The sequence below is a fragment of the Salvelinus sp. IW2-2015 genome, linkage group LG14 (genome assembly GCF_002910315.2).
Source record: "Salvelinus sp. IW2-2015 linkage group LG14, ASM291031v2, whole genome shotgun sequence".
NCBI lineage: Eukaryota > Metazoa > Chordata > Actinopteri > Salmoniformes > Salmonidae > Salvelinus > Salvelinus sp. IW2-2015.
The window spans coordinates 14,026,577-14,047,986 of record NC_036854.1 but is presented as its reverse complement, the minus strand read 5'-3'; the positions used below and the strand labels follow the sequence as shown (position 1 = coordinate 14,047,986).

General features: G+C 41.1%; 2 protein-coding genes across 3 annotated transcripts; both read right to left on the bottom strand.

Moving 5' to 3' along the window:
• Positions 1 to 2,223: 2,223 nt before the first annotated feature.
• Positions 2,224 to 7,042, bottom strand: heca (hdc homolog, cell cycle regulator). The gene is made up of 4 exons (XM_024000812.2): positions 6,660 to 7,042; positions 4,232 to 5,326; positions 2,988 to 3,142; positions 2,224 to 2,717 (listed from the first exon to the last, which is right to left on the bottom strand). Exons 1-4 carry the CDS (start codon positions 6,820 to 6,822, stop codon positions 2,553 to 2,555), a joined length of 1,578 nt encoding a protein of 525 aa, XP_023856580.1. The 5' UTR covers positions 6,823 to 7,042; the 3' UTR covers positions 2,224 to 2,552.
• A 1,066-nt stretch (positions 7,043 to 8,108) lies between these two features.
• Positions 8,109 to 21,336, bottom strand: abracl (ABRA C-terminal like). Of its 2 annotated transcripts, none has more exons than XM_024000473.2 (3): positions 21,247 to 21,336; positions 12,866 to 12,931; positions 8,109 to 8,877 (listed from the first exon to the last, which is right to left on the bottom strand). In XM_024000473.2, exons 2-3 carry the CDS (start codon positions 12,924 to 12,926, stop codon positions 8,693 to 8,695), a joined length of 246 nt encoding a protein of 81 aa, XP_023856241.1. In that variant the 5' UTR covers positions 12,927 to 12,931; positions 21,247 to 21,336; the 3' UTR covers positions 8,109 to 8,692. The 2 variants fall into 2 exon arrangements, with proteins under 2 accessions (XP_023856241.1, XP_023856240.1); XM_024000472.2 differs by lacking the exon at positions 21,247 to 21,336 and adding an exon at positions 13,935 to 14,025.
• Positions 21,337 to 21,410: the final 74 nt, after the last annotated feature.

Genomic DNA, 21,410 nt, shown 5'->3' with positions numbered 1-21,410 from the left:
TAAAAGATTAAGATGGGCAAAAGAACACAGACATTGGACAGAGGAACTGTGCCTAAAAGGCCAGCATCCCAGAGTCGGAACAGTCCTCTTGCTCAGTTGTGCATCGGGGCCTCCCACTCCTCTTTCTATTCTGGTTAGAGACAGTTTGCGCTGTTCTGTGAAGGGAGTAGTACACAGCGTTTAAAAACATTGCAATACATTCTTTACAGAATTCACTCAGGCCCATACTCCACTACCACATATCTACAACATAAAATCCATGTGTACATGTGTGTATAGTGCGTATGTTTGTGTTATTTCACAGTCCTCGCTGTTCCATAAGGTGTATTTTTACCTGCTTTTTAAATCTGATTCTACTGCTTGCATCAGTTACCTGATGTGGCATAAAGTTCCATGTAGTCATGGCTCTATGTAGTACTGTGCACGTCCCATAGTCTGTTCTGGAGTTGGTGACTGTGAAGAGACCTCTGGTGGCATGTCTTGTGGGGTATACATGGGTGCCTGAGTACCTTCAGCTTGTCAACACCTCTTACAAAAGCAAGTAATGAGGAAGTCAATCTCTCTTCCACTTTGATCCATGAGAGACAGATGSAAAACCAGTTCTTTAAACATGCAAAACCTGTTTTGTTTAACTCTTGAGACATTTTCATTGCCTAAATTAACTTTAATCTGTCTTTTTAATTGTGTGCTCTGTATTTAGTTTAAGATAGGTTATAGGTAGGTCTGTTGTCAAATAAAGATAATTAGCCTTTATCCTATTTCTGTAATTTGTTGGGTATGGTAGGCACCTGCCTTTGTTGGAAATTGCTGCAATATAGCCTGTTCAAAAGGTTTAAACCAGTTTGGAAGTGTTTTGTCTCATTCTGTTGAGCCATTTTCTCTCGCCAAATTAAATTAGCTCCTGAGTGGTGCAGCATTCAAAGGCACTGCATCTCAGTGCTAGAGGAGTCACTACAGATGCTGGTTCGATTCCAGGCTGTATCACAACTGACCGTGATTGGGATGTCCATAGGGCGGCGCACAATTGGCCCAGTGTCGTCCGGGTAAGGGTTTGGCCGGGGTAGGTCATCATTGTAAATATGAATTTGTTTTTAACTGACTTGCCTAGTTAAATGAAGGCAGTGTACACTGGTGCTCCAAACAACTCCAACAGTTGAACTTGAGATGAGCAAGAATGTTTCAGGCCTATTAGAATTACTCATATAATCTTACACTATAACGCTTATCTTTATACAAAATATTCTGATTGAAAATGAATGAATTAGCCTCCTTCTGTACGTCTATATCTCTATAGCCACCACTCAAAGAAATGCATGTTGGTGTCCTAGCATCCTGCCGGGCATATCTCTATCTTTCTGGGGCTAGGCCTAACCTTCTCTTCCATTATATAGGCTATATATTTTTTTTATTAATACCATACAGTGGACACCTAAGCCTATAGGCCTATGCATGCAATGCCCTGATGCATTTAGTGCTCACATCTCCGACAGCTGAATCGTGAGGTGGACAATTATTATTTTAGGAAAGCAGCACCAAAAAAATACAAATTAATTGGCTATAAAGTTTTGGCCAATATTCCTCATTTAGACCGATGTGAATGGATATGGACGGTCAGTACATTTCTGAAATGTCTGGTCAATTAAAATCTTCCTGGTCACGTTTTCCGGAACCCTAAAAATGTTTAAAGCATCCCACTGCTGMCCTGCTTTTAAGCTAAGCAGGGTTAGTCCTGGTCAGTCCCTGGATAGGAGACCAGATGCTTCTGGAAGTGGTGTTGGAGGAGGGCCAGTAGGAGGCACCCTTTCCTCTGGTCTAAAGAAATATCCCAATGCCCCAGGGCAGTGATTGGGGACATTGCCCTGTGTAGGGTGCTGTCTTTCAGATGGGATGTTATATGGGTGTCCTGACTCTRTGTGGTCACTAAAGATCCCATGGCACTTATCGTAAGAGCAGGGGTGTTAACCCTGGTGTCCTGGCTAAATTCCCAATCTGGCCTTCATACCATCATGGCCACCTAATCATCCCCAGTTTACAATTGGCTTATTTATCCCCCTTCCTTTCCCCTGTAACTATTCCCTAGGTTGTTGCTGGAAATGAGAATGTGTTCTCAGTCAACTTAACTGGTGAAATAAATAAAAAAACTATGAGATTCATAGTGTAATTTATATTGACTAATTTCTGCCTACTCTTTGCTGTTTGGCAATTATGATGAACAAGAGCATGCAACATTTATTTCTCTCCTTTATTATATATTTGTCATCCTTTTGTAAAAAAGCAAATTTGGCATACAGATACATTCACTTGTCACAGTATATGTGTTTCATCTTTTTAAGTGCCAGACAGTTCCGACCGTTGTAGGTCTTATGAATATAACTTTTTCTGAAATCATATAGATGCTGTCTTGGACATTTTTAGTCGAGTCATATTCTTTCTATACATAAAAAATAAAACAATAACTAAAGCCCAGAAAAAAGTATTTAAGGGCCAAAAATAAAGTTGCCTAGATAAAAAACAGAAACAAGAGAAACAGCACTAGCATGCATGCACATTTGTCAATAAGCTTCCAAGACTTTGAAGGAGGAGAACGGCTTGACAAAGTGGTAGTCGAGGTTCCCACAGTGGGGGCACTGCTGCACGTTGCTGTACTCTGAGAAGTACTGCATCCCCACCCTGACATCTATGACTGGCTTGCCACAGTGCTTGCAGTTCAGACGGGCCTAAGGGTACAAATAGAGGAAATGGCTATGGATCTGCAGTAGTCGACTTTGCCATGCATAATGTCAATGAGACGATTTGATAGGAAGAGATCTAGCCCCAACACAAAACCTGATGTTTTTAACTGACTTTGGCCCATGAAGCTACCTTATGGCAGCCTGCCATATTTAAATGACACCCCTGGACCATCTGGATGCTAACTCAAATGTGACTTTCAAACTTATCATGAGAAAAAATAAATATATATTGATAAATACTAATAGCCTACTTACCTGACAACATGGTGTGGCTGCCAGTATATCGTAGGTGTACATCGTCCCCAACTGGTGCCAGCTCCCATCCCACCTGGACTTGCACTTGATACAGACAATTTTGTGGACTCCCTCCAGACAGTCGACACATATTGCATACAGATGCATCAGCCTCCCTTTACAAGAGACAATAGGGTTGTTTAATAGATTCCACAAATAATCCCTAAAGCGTGAAAAATAATCATGCATTACAAAGCCTGAAGATCAAAGCAACAGCATTCATCCACTGATTTAATTCTTATCCATGTGGTGAATAGCTACTAAGAACCTGTTTGTGGAAAACAGTATAGATTGACTTGATTGATATGCATGTCATGCTTGATCACATTCATGTGCCATAATAATTTTGTTTAGTTCTCAATGAAAGTAATGAATTCTTTTGTGCCAGGTTTATTATGGTGTGTTCTTATCTCAAATATATGCAAGGGATAACACCCTTGCCGACCAAAATAACAATTATGAAAATTCACAACCAAACGAGTTATTCTGAAATACAGTAAAACATGCATATCTGGAAACAGCTGTGGTCCAAATCATTTGCTTGCAGCAACATACTGTAACTCCTGGGGCCTGATCAGCTGTCAACAGTAAGCCTGAACATTTCACTGTCCACATTTCTTCTACCACAACAGGAACCAGCATATCGGTGTCAGGTAGACTAGAGGTTAAAAGAGGCGAGCTAGCAACCGGAGGGTTGTCAYTTTGAATCCCAGGTCAAAAGGGGGAAAATCTGTTGGGAAGTGAGCTGGGAACCAGAGGGTTGCTGTCGGTACCAAATTCTAGATGACATTGCCTGCCGTTGTGCCCTTGAGCAAGGCAACAACAACAGCTCTTGGGGGCCCAGTGTGGCAGCACCTCTACAAAACCTGTATGTATGTGTGTTTTTCTGCAGGGTTGGGCTCAAAGTCAAACTTCAGATGGAACGTGTGCAATTTACCGATAAAGTGATCTTTTTCTTAAACTCGGGTTCAAGACAATAATTTTCAAATTTTTAATTACAGGTCAACGGAGATTGTTTGTGGGAAAATATGTCCATAGAATATTAAAAAAGAATTATGTAATTTCCAGTTTGCAATATTTAAGTTTGTACCCAATCACAACATACAGATGATGCATGCGTAATGGTTGCTGCAGTCTGCTGGTTTTGATAGCCTAAGTGTTTCAAATTCTGTTTCTCAGAGACGGACATTGTTCCAAAGACCTACCTTGCAGATGGCACGGCACATCGTACTCAATCTCATCGTGTCTGGAGGGGCTCAGGAACAGGGTCCCGTCCACCAGGGGGAACTGCTCAAAGACAGGCAGGGTGCGGTGGCACAGGGCACAGTTGACCATGTTCCTGTGGCTGGCGCTCAGAGCCGACAGGATGAACCTCCTCAGGTCCTCTCCCTGGCCCGCCTGGGCGTCATCCTCCATACGGACATGGTAGGTGTTCAGCTTGTGTCTGGGTATGTGGGTCAGCAGCTCTGTGAGGTCCAGCCTCCGCAAGAACTGCACTGGGTTGTCCCCTGGGGTGAGTCTGGGCAGGGGCAGGATGGTGTGATCGAGGTGGCCACCGCGACCCAGCATGCCGCTTGCCAGCATGTGCTTCCGGTGACTCTCCATGTGCACCGCATTCTTCAGGAACTCCCCCAGGTGCCGGGAGCTGCGGGGCCCTGTGAATGCAGGCGGGGAGAAGAAGGAGAAGCCTGATGGAGGGGACTGACCCGGGGAGTCACAGGGTGAGCGGGGCCCCAGGCTGCTACCACAGAATAGGCCTCCGTGACCCCTCTCCTGAGAGTTCTGCCGATCCACTGACTGTCGGCGAGGCAGCTCCTGACTGGATGCTCTGTGAGCCAGCTTACTGCCCCCAGGCAGCTTGCCCTTTTTAGGATCATCAGGGGGATCCAGCCCACCTCCACATGCACCCCCTCCAGCTGCAGCTGAGCTGCTCAACTTCCCTAGACTCTTCTCCAGAGGCACCTTCTTCTTCACGTCTGTCATGCGCTTCACCTGGTACCAGTCCGTGTCTTTCTTAAGGTGGCCCTGGCCACAGCGGCAGGAGCAGAAGCGGAAGGCCAGGTCGTATCCCTTCTTAGTCCACATGTTCTGCCGGCACTGCTTCTCGTTCCAGCTGCGGGCCCTTCCAATGCAGTTGAATTGGACCAGGATGCTGCTCTCCCACTCGTAGAAGCACTGCAAGTGCATCCAGTTGCCATAAGGGCAGCTATCACTGTTACACACCACACGTTGATAGTCATCCTTGTCAAGGTCAATGTCTCTGGCCAGACTGCACACAAGAGGGGTAGCACAGGGGGCCTCTGCAGCACACAAAACAAAACAGAGTTACTACATCACTCATAAACATATTATAACATCTCCATACAAAATATGACTTGAAAATAAAAACAAACATGCTTTGAGGCACAACATTCACTTTGGACATATTACAGAGCAACAAAACAATATTAAACAGAATAGATTTTTGTTCATGCTATCAGGACTAGCTCCTTGGACTGCAATGTTGACAATATTCTATGCTGTTACTGAAAGATTCAGGACTCAAACATCAATGCACAGCCTGTCTGGAATTTAACTTTAAAACGGTAATGGACTGTGTGAACATTCAATAATAAGAAGAAGACTATGGGATCTGTGTTATCTTGCAACATAAGAGCCATCATTATTGAGTATGGATCACTGAGAAGTGGTGCCTGAATACATGTCAGACAGGGAAACCCTCAGTGTCTGTGTGTCTGTCTGTCTGTGTGTGTGTGTGTGTGTGTGTGTGTCTGTCTGTCTGTGTGTGTGCATGCGGGTATGGTAGATCAGTTTCCTCCTTTCATTTCCTGTACTTCATTGTCATCTCTCAGCCCTCATGGTTTCTAGACAGTGTATCAGAAACAATCCCATGCATGCACTGTAATGTGCCTAACTATACCTGCATCAAAACTCAGTTCAGTCAAGAAGAAAATGAAATATGAAGAACAGGACTAGTCTATGCCTCTGCAACATGATTATGAGTCACCAACTTCAGGCTGCCAGGGTGATTCAAACATAAACCTGAGGCTCTGTACAATGAATTCCATCATTGTTCAGCTATGTGCCTACCTCATCACATTTTATTAATTGGTAATATTTTGTTTATAAAAAGCCGACCGGAATATGTTTTACATGACAAAATCCATGTATTTTCATGTTTCATTCAGATAGTAAGTTAGGCCTGGTATAACTTTGATGCCAACTATAATGTATATGCAGCCTATATGCACAGCCTACTTATATCGTTTTTGTGTTACTTTATCTGAGTCAGGACACAGACGCTACAATACCGACAATGTAWCAAATTAAGTTGAACTTGAGCAGGCAAGCGGTGAGGTGCCAGCACTACCCATGAACAAGGCCACAACTGAAACTGTACATGTGTGCGTCGTGATATGACAGTGCATAGAGCTCCATGTCGACGCATCATTAAATGATCAATGCATAATGCTCGTTGGCAATTACACTATAACGCGTGAGTTATGAAGCCTACAGTCGATAACAACAAAATGTGAAGCACCGTAAAGCGTACGTTGTCTCATAGGCAATAATACAATAAAATCCATTGCAATAACTTCGGTCACGCATGTTTTGACACAATTTCACTCTTACCACTTCTATGCTCGTTGAACGGTGCAGCTGTAGCCCCTAATAATGTTGTTGTTACCGCTGGTGCTCCTCCTGTTGCGGCAGCACTGGCTCCATTTTCTTGTTCATCTCCACTACTATTAGTCCTTTTATTTCTCTTCCCCTTGTTGCTTTTCTGGTTGGGCATTTTACTGATCCAGATATMAATACTTTCAACCCATCAACGGCTGGCTGACATTTCTGCGGATTCCATTTGAATCCTACTTGAGAGATGCAATGATTCTCTTCTTGATTGCAGGTGGTAGTTTACAGCTATATTATCTCCATCCAGGTTTATGCAGTTGTGACAGCAAAGGTAACCTACGAAGAAGGCGTGTCCGTTTATTGTTTTGATTCCTGCTCTGAATGTAGATCCGTCAGGCGCTGTTCTGTTTTCCTCCTGCCGCCATGACGAAACACGGCTCCGCCCCCCGAACCTTGCTGTAAATTATTATTCGAATTAACAAGGGAGTCCCACGTAAAGGGTCCTGGTAGGAAGTGAAATCTCAAGTAATTCCTCAGGTTCAAGTCAATGCTTTCTTTGGGTTATCTGTGGCAACAATTGACGTCATACTCTTCTATGGCATTGTCAGCTATCTAATAATTACGTCTAAAAGTGCAGTCATCAGTGTAGACTTAATAGGCTGGTAGTAGTATAGCCTACTGTCCTTTTCACAATATAGACATTCACATTTTCTTCAATAATACAATATAGTTAGAATGCGATGTTAAATAGCACAGCATAAGGTTACAAAAATATATATACACACACACACATGACCATTCAGTATGCAATACATCTGTTGTATGGAGCCAATAGATCTTTTTTTAATAATCAGGCTGCAAAGTGAAGGTTTGTTCTTTATTAACTGAGTATTTCATCCTCAGAACGCTTTCTTTGGAATATATTATTGTCAATATAAGTCAATAATTTGGAAATTGGACTTTGGAAAGGAACTGCACTTTGATGATCATACATGCATTGTGCTCAATTTGTCACCTGTTAACTTTTTCTTGTTAAACCATTTTTTTTGAAGAGTTACTATTGCTTCCCATGTCAAGTTTCAAATGTATTTCCTACCAGGACACAATACTAAGCATTGTGTATCTTCTTTGAACATTAACACTATGCATGATAAGCCTATATTCACAGTTCATGGTGAACCACACATAATTTGATGAAAGAATCGTATTCATGATATGGGGCACATTAAGTAAGTCACAACATACATGTTGCAGATATAGAAATGTGCTCTACAACTCCCTAGCCTGTAAAATAGAGAACATCTTATACATCATTTCTATCCATCTACAACATTGAGTACTTTATCAATATGTCTCTTATTAAAGAATATTCTATGCTTGCATAATATACAACACTGTATCTGGAATGAGGCAAACTTATATTCTAAATAACGAGTCTAATTTCAAAGGTCAGTTTAACACATTTGGTCCTGAGGAACATTACAAAACCAAATTTTTATTTGGCACAAATCACCCTGTAATTAAATACTAAGAATCACACAGGAAATCCATTGGCTTAATCCCCCTTGGTTATAGCAAAGGCAAAGGTTTGTGAGTGGTCGATAGAGAAAAGACAGTCTTGCAAACATAAAAGCTTGAATATTACATACTCAAATGCTTAACATTAGCATGAATAAAATAAAAAAATCTATATGTGCAAAAGCCTCTCTTGAAGCACTGCCATCTTAGTTGTTCTAAGGGGGTCCACAAGAGGTACCAAAATGACCATGTAAACAATAAATGAAGTTGCCATTTGGTGATTCCTGTAAGGTAATTTGTTTCCTAAAACATCTAAGTGTATTTCATCCCCTAGAATATACTCCTTATGAACAATATTCTCCTAATGTGGTATACAAAATGTTACATTCTCAGCCTGTACATTTGTAGTCCTAGAAATGTATCAAAATGTTGATTTGTGATCCCTGGTTGGTAGATGTAATAGTAACGCCTCAAAGAAACTTGACTTTTCATCTGAATAACGATAGCCATCAGCTTCATTCTTGTAGGAGTGTGATGTCAACATTGTCATGGACACCTTGCAGGAGCAGCTCCCCTTCAAATGCGATGATCTTCTTCCTCTTGGCAGCCCTCAGAGTCCCAACCAAAGCCTCAAAGATATTTGCGCACCTATCGTCATTGAACAGGACACCAAATTTTACACAAGTTTGTCCATCTGCATCTGTAAAACAAGGCAAGGTAGTATTAAAAAAMAATCCTGTATTCCTTCAATATTTGTTATTATTTTTTACATAAACAATACCGGTCAAATGTTTGGACACACCTACTCATTCAAGGGTTTCTTTATATTCTACATTGTAGAATAATGTTGGCAAAAACATCAAAACTATGAAATAACATATGGGATCATGTAGTAACCCTTCCCCCCAAAAAACTGTTAAAATCGAAATATTTTATATTTGAGATTCTTCAAAGTAGCCACCCTTTGCACACTCTCAACCAGCTTCATGAGGTAGTCACCTGGAATAAATTTCAATTAAAAAGGTGTGCCTTGTTAAAAGTTAATTTGTGGAATGTATATCCTTCTTAATGCGTTTCAACCAATCAGTTGTGTTGTGACAAGGTGGGGTTGGTATACAGAAGATAGCCCTATTTGGTTAAATACCAAGTCCATATTATGGCAAGAGCAGCTCAAATAAGCAAAGAGAAACGACAGTCCTATCATTATTTGAAGACATGAAGGTCAGTCAATCTGGAAAGAGTTACCTCTGCTGCAGAGGATGAGTTAATTAGAATTAACTGCACCTCAGAAATTGCAGCCCAAATAAATGCTTCAGAGTTCAAGTAACAGACATATCAACATCAACTGTTCAGAGGAGACAGCGTGAAATCAGGCCTTCATGGTCAAATTGCTGCAAAGAAACCACAAAAGGACACCAATAAGAAGAAACTTGCTTGGGCCAAGAAACACGAGCAATGGACATTAGAACAGTGGAAATCTGTCTTTTGGTCTGATGAGTCCAAATTTGAGATTTTGGTGTCTTTGTGAGACGCATAGTAGGTGAACGGATGACCTCCGCATGTGTGGTTCCCACCGTGAAACATGGAGGAAGTGTGATAGTGTGGGGGCGCTTTGCTGGTGACTGTCTGATTTATTTAAAATTCATCTCACCAATGGAGATGGTTTGGGATGAGTTGGACCGCAGCGTGAAAGAAAAGCAGCCAACAAGTGCTCAGCATTTGTGGGAACTCCTTCAAGGCTGTTGGAAAAGCATTCCAGGTGAATCTGGTTGAGAGAATGCCAAGTGTGCAGAGCTGTCATCAAGGCAAAGGGTGGCTACTTTGAAGAATCTGAAATATATTTTGATTTAACACTTTTTTGGTTACTACATGATTCCAGGTTATTTCATAGTTTTGATGTCGTCACTATTATTCTACAATGTAGATAAGTCAAAATAAAGAAAAACCCTTGAATGAGTAGGTGTCCAAACTTTTGACTGGTACCATATGTTTAGTGTTTCCTCTAGCACTGCACAGTATTGGCAGGGGATGACACTGAAACTAGCCATTCCCAAATAGGCTGCGGCAGCTGAGGAGCAAATAAGGGGGATGCATGGCTCTGTAAACAAGGAATTAAAGCCAGGGGATTTTCAACAGCAGGAGAGAGCATGAGGTAGTGGAGCTAATATGGGGTGGTTATTTGGAAAAGTCTGAGATGAGTTCACAAACTGGATGCTCCACTGCCAGAGGATAAAGTTGGTGTCCAAATGAAGACAAAACAGGCTTACTTTCAGTGCACCAATTAATTATGGATCTCATTAATTACATGATGGTGCTGGGGATCCACATGGTATGCAGACTTTGGTTCCACCCCAGTGCTAATGAACTCAACTATCCACCAAGCCCTTGAACCAGGGGAGCATTCAACAGGACAACATTTTGGATAGAAATGTTATATAGAACAAACATGCCTCTACGCAACGTTTTAATTGATGGCTTTATAATTTCTCTTTACTTAAAGTCGTCATCTCATCTCAGGCAGCCAGACAATTATGTTCTTCCCATACTGTAGGCTACTGTCTTTAGTCACTCCATTAAGCTAGGCAAGCCTGCCTAAGTATGCTGCTCTCTGAAGAAATCATTTGACTAGTTCTTCAAAGTAGATCAGGCATACTTTCAAGAACTCTCTCTCTCTCGTCTTTGGGTTGTCTCTCTCTCATATGGTGGCGTATGGGGTCTGTGTGCATCTAAACAAACAGGCATAAAAGCAGTGGTGTAAAGTATTTAAGTAAAAATACTACTCAAGTCATTTTTGGGGTATCTATACTTTACGATTTATATTTGACAACTTTTACTTTACCACGTTCCTAAAGAAAATAATGTACTTTTTACTCCTGACACCCAAAAGTGCCCTTTACATTTTGACAGGAAAATTGTCCAACTCACACACTTATCAAAAGAACATCCCTGGTCATCCCTACTGCCTCTGATCTGGTGGACTCACTAAACATACATGCTTCATTTGTGAATTTTGTCTGAGGTTTGGCTATACAAATGTGAAATTATTTATACTTTTTCCTTTTGATACTTAAGTATATTTAAACCAAATACTTTGACACTAGTATTTTACTGAGTCATTTTCTATTAAGGTATCTTTACTTTTACTCAAGTATGACAATTGGGTAGTTTATCAACAACTGCATCTGTGTCTGAGCCGGTAAAGAACAGGTGCAATGGATTATGGTCATTGCAGTTAATTACCACTTTCGGCACTAAACTATACTGAACAAAAATATAAAACGCGACATGTAAGGTGTTGGTCCCATGTTTCATGAACTGAAATAAAATATCAGAAATTCTCCATATGCACAAGCTTATTTCTCTCAAATGTTGTGCACACAATTTGTTTACTACTCTGTTAATGAGCATTTCTCCTTTGCCAAGGTAATCCAGCCACCTGACAGGTGTGGTATATCAAGAAGCTGTGTTAAACAGCATAATCATTACACAGGTGCATCTTGTGCTGGGGACAAGAAAAGGCCACTAAAATGTTCCGTTGTATCACACAATGCCACAGATGTCTGAAGTGGAGGGAGCAGGCAATTGGCATGCTTACTGCCGGAATATCCACCAGACCTGTTTCCAGATAATTTCAATGTTAATTTCTGTACCATAAGCCAATGTCATTTTAGAGAATTTGGCACTACATCCAAACGACCTCACAGCCACAGACCACCTGTACCCACGCCAGCCCTGGACCTCCACATCCAGATTCTTCAACTGCGAGATTGTCTGAGACAAGCCACCCAGACAGCTGATGAAACTGAGGAGTATTTGTGTCTGTAATAATGCCCATTTGTGGGAAGAAAAAAAAACGAATTCTGATTGGCTGGGCCTGGCTCCCCAGTGTCTGGGCCTATCCCCTCCCATACCCAACCCTGGCTCCACCCCTGCCCAGTCATCTGAAATCCATAGATTAGGGCCTCAAATTTATTTCCATTGACTGATTTCCATATATGAACTGTAACTCAGAAATCTTTTAAATTGTTGCATTTATATTTTTGTTCAGTATAGGTTGAAATGTTGCTTAAATGAAAACTACAACTCCCTTTGGACCAGCATCCCATACACTGTACTTCTTGACTTAATTTCTCATGATTTGATTTCTCTCTAGAGAAACTAAATGGAATTCAAGTAATTGAACCAACGTTGGAAATTTGTTGTTCAATAACCGAAACCCCCCTGAAAATGTGGTTAATGGCTCAGCACTAGTTAGAATTTAGCTGGGGGGAAAGAAGAAAAAAAGTCCACACACCCTATTTGGAGAGAATTGTAGAAGTTTCAGATTACAGCACAACCTCTATTACAGGAATTCCGCCACCTATCCCTGCTGATTTGATTATTATAAATAGATTGTCTTGCAAAGTACATTGATTAAGCACTTCATCCGGTTGGTTTCATCCTTGGGATTGACATTAAGGTCTGAAAGGACGCCTGAAGATTATGATCACTTGCCTGAATTAAGTATCTATTTTCATCTTCACATACGGAACTAGAAGGACCAGACTACTAAAAAAAAAAAAATCTAAATAATAGTCACCTGCTTAATGGAGCAACCTCAACTTGTGACAACTCGGCCCCGGTCAATAGGGCAACCCCTATTGCATTGGTTATAAGCAAAGTGCACTGTAATACAAGACTATACTTACTTTTACTGCCAAGCCGTTGGATCTCTCCAACAAGCAGAGATACTTCATGTTGGACGTTCATTGCCACTAGAAGTGTAACAAAATGTAAGTGTCACATGCCAATATTATATGGGCATTCCCAGAAACAACAGCAAGGGAGAGGGGGTGTCATAATGTAGACATTTGTGTCATAACATCCATTGTAATGTATTATAGGATAAAAGGGCACCTGATTAAGACAGGATACACCATCACAGTATTATAAAGATGTGCCGTTTCGCAAAAATGTAGCCTACGCAGCAGCAGAAACAAGTCAGTTTCACATTGTAACAAGCTGCAACAAAATTGCCTTCCATATAAAAAGTGGGGCGGCAGGTAGCCTAGTGGTTAGAGCATTGGGCCAAGTAAATGAAAGGTTGCTAGATCTAATCCCCAAGCTGAAAAGGTAAAAATCTATCGTTCTGCCCCTGAACAAGGCAGTTAACCCACTGTTCCTAGGCCGTCATTGTAAATAAGAATTTGTTCTTAACTGACTTGCCTAGTTAAATAAAGGTTAAAAAAAGGACTATCAATGCGGAAGTAGGCTAGCTGGGATCAGTAGGGTTTAACCCATTTACCACAGCCGCAAAGTCAAAATGGGCTGTATCGTAACAATTCATGAAGACAAAAAACGCCCTTTGTCTAAATGTAAGGTTAAGCAAAAATTAGCAGTGTGGTTTGGGTTAAAGTCACATTTTAAGAAGAGAAATTGTAGAAATAGGCGAGGTTTATGACTTTGTTGCTGTGGTAACTAGTGACGACCGATCACTACCTAAGGGAATTTAGAATCAATCACGTTGAAATAGACGGTGTAATCCGTTTCGAGACCCATTACTTGACCTCTGTCTAACTTGACTATTTCGATCATTTAAAAAAAATTATAAAAATCTATTGATTATAGACTACATAAACACGGCTATTGCAGACAATGGAAGGAAATGCGGGAGGCTGCCGGCTAAAGTGATGATAGAGTTTAAATGTAGGCTAATAACCAACAGACTATGCGCATGTTCTATTTCACATTGAATTGTTATTATGTTGCGGTATTTACCTGAGTAAGAGCGATATCCCGATATAACACGATGCCTGAGTAGAATTCAACAGGAAGAGAAAAGGTACGAAGCAAATTAAAACTGTACCATAAAAGGCAGTATTGCTGACGTCATGACCCCTCCTTCTTTGGCTACAGGGAGGGGGAGCTTAAACTCATTTTAGCTTTGGTGATGATCACAGAGTTTATACAGAGCTCAGTTTGGAAGGTATAGGCTTACTTGAAAAATCGTGTTGTAATACGTACATAAAGCAAATGTTCCGGAACCAATTTATGCATAGAGGAATTTGTTTTTCTGGAACATGCTTACTCCTGACATTGTCTGGAAAAAAAGCTTGGTTGATACATTACAAATATTGTATAGCAAACAAATTTAAGGAAGTGCACTTTAAGATTGTACATAAGATATATCCATGTAATTCTGTGTTGTCCAAATTTGTGGCTATTGATGACATCTGCGAAAAAGTGAACGTTTGACTCACTTGTTCTATGAATGTGAATCTATGATATATTTTTGGGAAATATCTTGCAGAATACTTGTTTACCTTTTTGAACACCACCCATGTTGTTGACAAATGATATATGTGACTATTGCAATGATAACAAGACCATCTAAATGATTGTGATTTATTTTTATTCTTGTTGCTTTAAACAAGACAAATTCCAGAATGCTATACCAAAATTGCAAATATTTTTGATTGAATCATCTTTAAGACATTATCCCTAGTGAATAACAACAAATCTTCCTTAATCAGAGATTTTTCTGCGTGAATACAAATTGCACTAGAATTGTATTTTGTAAAAAACAAACTCAGCAATAAAAGAAAAACGTCCCTTTCAGGACTCTGTCTTTCAAAGATAATTTGTAAAAATCCAAATAACTTCACAGATCTTCAATGTAAAGAGTTTAAAACACTGTTTCCCATGCGTGTTCAATGAACCAAACAATTAATGAACGTGCACCTGTGGAACGGTCGTTATGACACTGACAGCTTACAGACGGTAGGCAATTAAGGTCACAGTTATGAAAACTTAGGACACTAAAAGAGGCCTTTCTACAGACTCTGAAAAACACCAAAAGAAAGATGCCCAGGGTCCCTGCTCATCTGCGTGAACATGCCTTAGGAATGCTGCAAGGAGGCATGAGGACTGCAGATGTGGCCAGGGCAATAAATTGCAATGTCCGTACTGTGAGATGCCTAAGACAGCGCTACAGGGAGACAGGACGGAAAGCTAATCGTCCTCACAGTGGCAGACCACATGTAACAACACCTGCACAGGATCGGTACATCCGAACATTACATTTACATCACACCTGCGGGACAGGTACAGGATGGCAACAACTGCCCGAGTTACACCAGGAACGCACAATCTCCCCATCGGTGCTCAGACTGTCCGCAATAGGCTGAGGGCTTGTAGGCCTGTTGTAAGGCAGGTCCTCACCAGACATCACCGGCAACAACGTCACCTATGGGCACAAACCCACCGTCACTGGACCAGACAGGACTGGCAAAAAGTGCTCTTCACAGACGTGTCGCAGTTGTCTCACCAGGGGTGATGGTCAGATTCGTGTTTATCATCGAAGGAATGAGCGTTACACCGAGGCCTGTACTCTGGAACGGGATCGATTTGGAGGGGGAGGGTCCGTTATGGTCTGGGGCGATGTGTCACAGCATCATCGGACTGAGCTTGTTGTCATTGCAGGCAATCTCAATGCTGTGCGTTACAGGGAAGACATCCTCCTCCCTCATGTGGTACCCTTCCTGCAGGCTCATCCTGACATGACCCTCCAGCATGACAATGCCACCAGCCATACCGCTCGTTCTGTGCGGGATTTCCTGAAAGACAGGAATGTCAGTGTTCTGCCATGGCCATCGAAGAACCCGGATCTCAATCCCATTGAGCACGTCTGGAACCTGTTGGATCGGAGGGTGAGGGCTAGGGCCATTCCCCCCAGAAATGTCCGGGAACATGCAGGTGCCTTGGTGGAAGGGTGGGGTAACATCTCACAGCAAGAACTGGCAAATCTGGTTTAGTCCATGAGGAGGAGATGCACTGCAGTACTTAATGCAGCTGGTGGCCACACCAGATACTGACTGTTACTTTTGACCCCCCCTTTGTTCAGGGACACATTCAATTTCTGTTAGTTGTCTGTGGAACTTTTTCAGTTTATGTCTCAGTTGTTGAATCTTATGTTCATACAAATATTTACACATGTTAAGTTTGCCTAAAATAAACGCAATTGACAGTGAGAGGACTTTCTTTTTCTGCGTGTACACTACCAGTCAAAAGTTGGGGTCACTTAAATGTTAGTTTTTTTTAAAGAAAATGCCAAATACTTGTCCATGAAAATAACATGAAATCGATCCGAAATACAGTGTAGACATTGTTAATGTTGTAAATGACTATTGTAGCTGAAAGCAGCTTTTTTAATGGAATATCTACATATGCCCATTATCAGCAACCGTCACTCCAGTGTTCCAATGGAATGTTGTGTTAGCTAATCCAAGTTTATAATTTTAAAAGGCTAATTGATCATTAGAAAACCCTTTTGCAATTATATTAGCACAGCTGAAAACTTGGGCTAATTAAAAAAATTAAAAACTGTCCTTCTTTAGACTAGTTGAGTATCAGCATTTGTGGGTTCAATTACAGGCTCAAAATGGCCAGAAACAAAGAACTCCATTCTGAAACATCAATCTATTCTTGTTCTGAGAAATGAAGGCTATTCCATGCAAGAAAATGCCAAACTTACTTAAGATCTCGTACAACGTTGTGTACTACTCCCTTCACAGAACAGCACAAACTGTCTCTAACCAGAATAGAAAGAGGACTGGGAAGCCCTGGTGCACAACTGAGTAAGAGGACAAGTACATTAGTGTCTAGTTTGAGAAACAGACGCCTCACAAGTCCACAACTGGCAGCTTCATTAAATAGTACCCACAAATCACCAGTTCTGTAAGAGAGTAGTACACAGCGTTGTACGAGATCTTCCATTTCTTGGCATTTTCTCACATGGAATAGCCTTTCTTTTCTCAGAACAACAATAGACTAATGAGTTTCAGATGAAGGTTCTTTATCTTTGGACATTTTGAGCCTGTAATTGAACGCACAAATACTGATTCAAACAGCTCTCAGTTGTGCTAACAATTGCAAAAGGGTTTTCTAATGATCAATTAGCCTTTTAAAATTATAAACTTGGATTAGCTAACACAACGTGCCATTGGAACACAGGAGTGATGGTTGCTGACAAAGGGCCTCTGTACACCCCTGTAGGTATTCAATTTTTTTTAAAGATAAGCCTTTCCAGCTACAATAGTAATTTACACCATTTAACAATGTCTACACTATAAAAATGCTTTCCTTTCAAAAACAAGGACATTTCTAAGTGACCCCAAACTTTTGAACGGTGGTGTATGTATTTAGTATTTCTTGTTTGTATCTGTGTTTTGTTAGACATGTTTGATGTAGGGATGTAAGTTGATGATTTGGTATTATGAAAAAAAAGAGGTTGAGCTTTGCTGTTGGACATGATTAGCATATCTACATTTTGCCATTTCCACTGCACTAATATGCACTGTGGCTCTATCTTCTATGTTGATGCATGTGCTTGGTTTAGCTATTGACTACTGCAAACAAAGCCATTCATTAAAAAAAACATAGAAAAAATAGCTTTTAAAAAGGCTACTGGCATCTGGGTGTGTTTGAACCCATCTTTTTTTTATTGGCAAACTAATTTTTTGGGGTCACGTTACTACCTCGAGGATAACTTCAGAACAGGGTACTGGTTATGAGTCTTCCTTCCAATCATGCCAAAGGGTTTTTAAAATACTCGATACTCAGCCAGACAACCCTGAGGGCCAGAGGGCTCTGCCCAAACTGTCTCTTAAGAACAGGTGGTCATGCAGATTGACCAAAATGTTATAAGATGGTCAGGTAGGTTAGGCTTATGAAATATTCTCTGACCAGTGTTCCCTGTTTCTCTTTTGGTCACTGTAYTCTACCTGACAATCACAAACCTAGCCGGCAGAATTAGCAGCAGGACTCAAAATTCCCCCTTCCTGGTCTTGGTTAGTCTCTTGAACCAGAATCTGGCCCTGCAGGAGATGTGGATAAGGTGAATCTCCTTTAAGCCCAGGAAGCATCCATTCAACTTGCCATTGGCCAGCTTAAAACGTAAATGTTAAAATACGTTCGTTACTCACCAAATCTGGAGTTTTTAATAGCAACTATCGCCATTTACTGCCATCAGGGCCGGTATGTACTTCCAAAAAAGGTCTAAATAAAACGTTTTTCTTTTTTTTTTTTTTTTAAATGCCTCATTGGCATCTCCAATGTATTGACTTCCAGCAATGACGGCAGTAAATGACAATAGTATATCCCTTCCAGTCTCGCAGTCCCTGCTGCTGAAAAGCATCCCCAGTTGCATGATGCTGCCACCACCATGCTTCACAGTAGGGATGGTGTTAGACGGGTGATGAGCTGTGCCCAGTTCTCCAGACATAGTGCTTTGCATTCAGGCCAAAGAGATACATTTGTCTTATTAGACCACTGAATCTTTTGCCTTATGCTTGAAGTCTTTCATGTGTGCCTTTTTGCAAACTCCAGGCATGTGGTCATGTGCCTTTTTCTCAGGAGTGGCTTACATCTGGCCATCCTCCCATAAAGGCCAGATTGGTAAAGTGCTGTAGAAACCATTGTCCTTCCGGCAGGTTCTCCCATCTTAGCCAAGGAACTCTATCGTTCTGTCAGAGTGGTCATTGGGTTCTTGGTCTCCTCCCCGACCAAGGGTCTTCTTGCCCAGTTAGGTCAGCTCGAGGCAGAGTCTGGGTAGTTCCATATTTCTTCAATTTCTCAAAAGATGGAGACCACTGTGCTATTGGAAACATTTAACACTATAAATTGTTTTATACCCTTCCCCAGATATACCTTTATACAATTATATATCTCGGAGATCTACGGACAATTCCTTGGACTTTGTTTCTGCTCTGACATGCACTGTTGGACCTAGGTGGTTCTTCAAGGTTTTATTGGGAGACTATATCCAAAAAGGAGTATTGCCACCACTTGGTGGGATGAAAACATAGTTAAACAAAAAAAAAGGAAAAGAAATTAAAAGAAGCAAGGTTATTCGTTTATAATACTCATACTAACCGCACTAATCATACTATGTGTGATGTAAATTGAGTATGTAGTATGCTTAGTGGTCAGAGTATGGATATAGTTAGTGATATGGACACCATTTCAGTGCTTTTGGGGCCCATAATGCAATTCTTCAGAAATAGGCGTGGCTTCACAACATTTTCAGATTTGAAGAAAATGTCGGAAAATATGCAGCAGAAGTCTGACGAGCGGATTCAAATTCATTGCTTTAACTAATTATGACAAATGTTAAGAAAATGTTGAGCAATGTAATAAAGTAAAGACTTTTCAAATAAGTTACACATTGTGTTGGCAGACAATTTGTTAGCTACGCTATCCTTACGAACCGCATAGCATTACAGCAGTATGTACCAGGTATGTTAGCTACCTACTAATGTTAGTTGGCTACTAATACATCGAACTTACCAGTATATTTACTTCATGCAATCTACCCAACATTTATTGACTCGATTATTCACGTCATTCATAGCTTAGCTAAGTGGTATAGTGGTTCAGGTGTGTTCGTAAATTCACTGGCTATCTAGTCCGATTTCAGAGCACTCTCCTCTGACGGTGCCAGAGCTCAGAATAACTGATGAATTTACGAATGCTCACTCGTTGAATGTGGCAATTGTCAGTAAACCTTGGCAAAAAACCTAATGAAATTTTTGCCAGCAGCACAGTTAGTCACCAACGCTCTGGATAACATGAAAACAGCCTAACCAGCTCTGCTAGGGGGAGTAAAATAGTCACGAGTGAGGTTCTCATTTGTTTCTGGAAGTAGCTAGCAAGTTAGCTTGGGTGCTTGAATTTACCTTTATTTTAGTTGGCAAGTCAGTTAAGAACAAATTCTTATTTACAGTGCCGTTGAGTCAGAAAGCCTGACTCACTCGGATCAAAGCACTTCGAATTTATGAACGGACAATCTGACAACACCATGAATTTACGAACGCCCAGAGCGCACTCTGTAAATTCAATATGGAGTGCCAAACACAAGTCTAGCTAGTAATTTGTTATGCTAACAAGAGATTGCATAGCAACAGCATCAACTTCCAGTACACAGGCAAACGCTAGTACACGCAACTGAAAAGACACCATTCATCTACAGTATACTAAAATGAACTGATAGTATACAGTATGGGTATTCGAACAGAGCGCTAGTATTCTCACAAAACAAAAATGTAGTCCTTCACTTGGTCAAATGTACTCAGCTCCCACACAGGCTCTGGGGCCTGAGAGGGGGAGCATCTTCAGACAGTATTCCCTGCAATGTTTCAGCTGCAAAATCCGATTATATAATGGCAGTCTGCAAACAAATATTAAAAGGTGCATGCCACCACCTACTGTGCTGGACTGTGTCAATCACAGCTTATAACATCTCCACATTTCTAAGTCCTTCTACCTAACTCAGTACATCTGAGAAAATAAAAAGAGCCCTACTAACAGACCCTCCCCCAAATCCCTTCCAACCCCCCCTACACTTAAATCTTTCCCTCTCTTCAACATACTATACAACAATATAACATGCGCCACCGTTTCAACTACCATACACATGCTTGCCAACCAGTTGTAATGACAAGTTCAATGTACAAGGTCCTAGGTACAATCAAGCAAACACCACCTCTTTATTCTGACCTTTGAATCTTGGTCCACCAACCTTTTCTTTTGAGGACATATAAATGCCAGCCCTTGGACTCAGAGTCCCATCTCTTCTGCCACACATCTATCAAAACGGCTCTGATGTTACATTTGGCCTCACCTCTACCCAGTGGAAAATGATCAAGTCATTTTAAAGCCTGTTTAAAAGTTGTAGAACCGATGGCCATTCCCTTCCACACCCAAAAGGGCTTGGACCCAACATAATCTCACTACTACAGTACACCCAGTCCCTCAATTCACCATAATAACATTAATGCCTCCAATAGTAAGTCACTCGTATTAGATTTGCCGGATGATAAACTATTCAATACAGACAGGGAATCTGAGCATACTATAATTCTGACAGGTTGAATGTCCCCCACCCACTGGAGCGCAACTGCTATCGCCAACAGTTCAATTGAGTATACTGACTGTGAAGTCCTGGAGATCCAAGAACCTTTTAATCGCTTTCTCAAGGATTTCCAGTTTCTTAGATTTTTGGTTAGTTTGTCCTGTACAATGAATTACTTACACAATAAACGAAGCAAACTCAACCTTCTTTACGATTAGTGTTCCAAGACCTCTCAACTGACTGACATTGTGGGACAGGTGGGTTTCTTTCTAAATCATGTCCTAACAATTGAATTGGCCACAGGTGGACTCTAATCAAGTTGTATCGACCTTGACTAACCTGTT

What these genes read in the sequence shown, in the direction of transcription:
- heca (XM_024000812.2), bottom strand. Translation starts at nt 6,822, where the DNA reads ATGCCCAACCAGAAAAGCAACAAGGGGAAGAGAAATAAAAGGACTAAT. An exon ending in TGTGCCGTGCCATCTGCAAG is followed by an intron (nt 3,143 to 4,231) that starts GTAGGTCTTTGG and finishes TCTCTTGTAAAG; the next exon opens with GGAGGCTGATGCATCTGTAT. An exon ending in CAGCCACACCATGTTGTCAG is followed by an intron (nt 2,718 to 2,987) that starts GTAAGTAGGCTA and finishes TTGTACCCTTAG; the next exon opens with GCCCGTCTGAACTGCAAGCA.
- abracl (XM_024000473.2), bottom strand. Translation starts at nt 12,926, where the DNA reads ATGAACGTCCAACATGAAGTATCTCTGCTTGTTGGAGAGATCCAACGG. An exon ending in CCAACGGCTTGGCAGTAAAA is followed by an intron (nt 8,878 to 12,865) that starts GTAAGTATAGTC and finishes CTTGTTTTACAG; the next exon opens with ATGCAGATGGACAAACTTGT.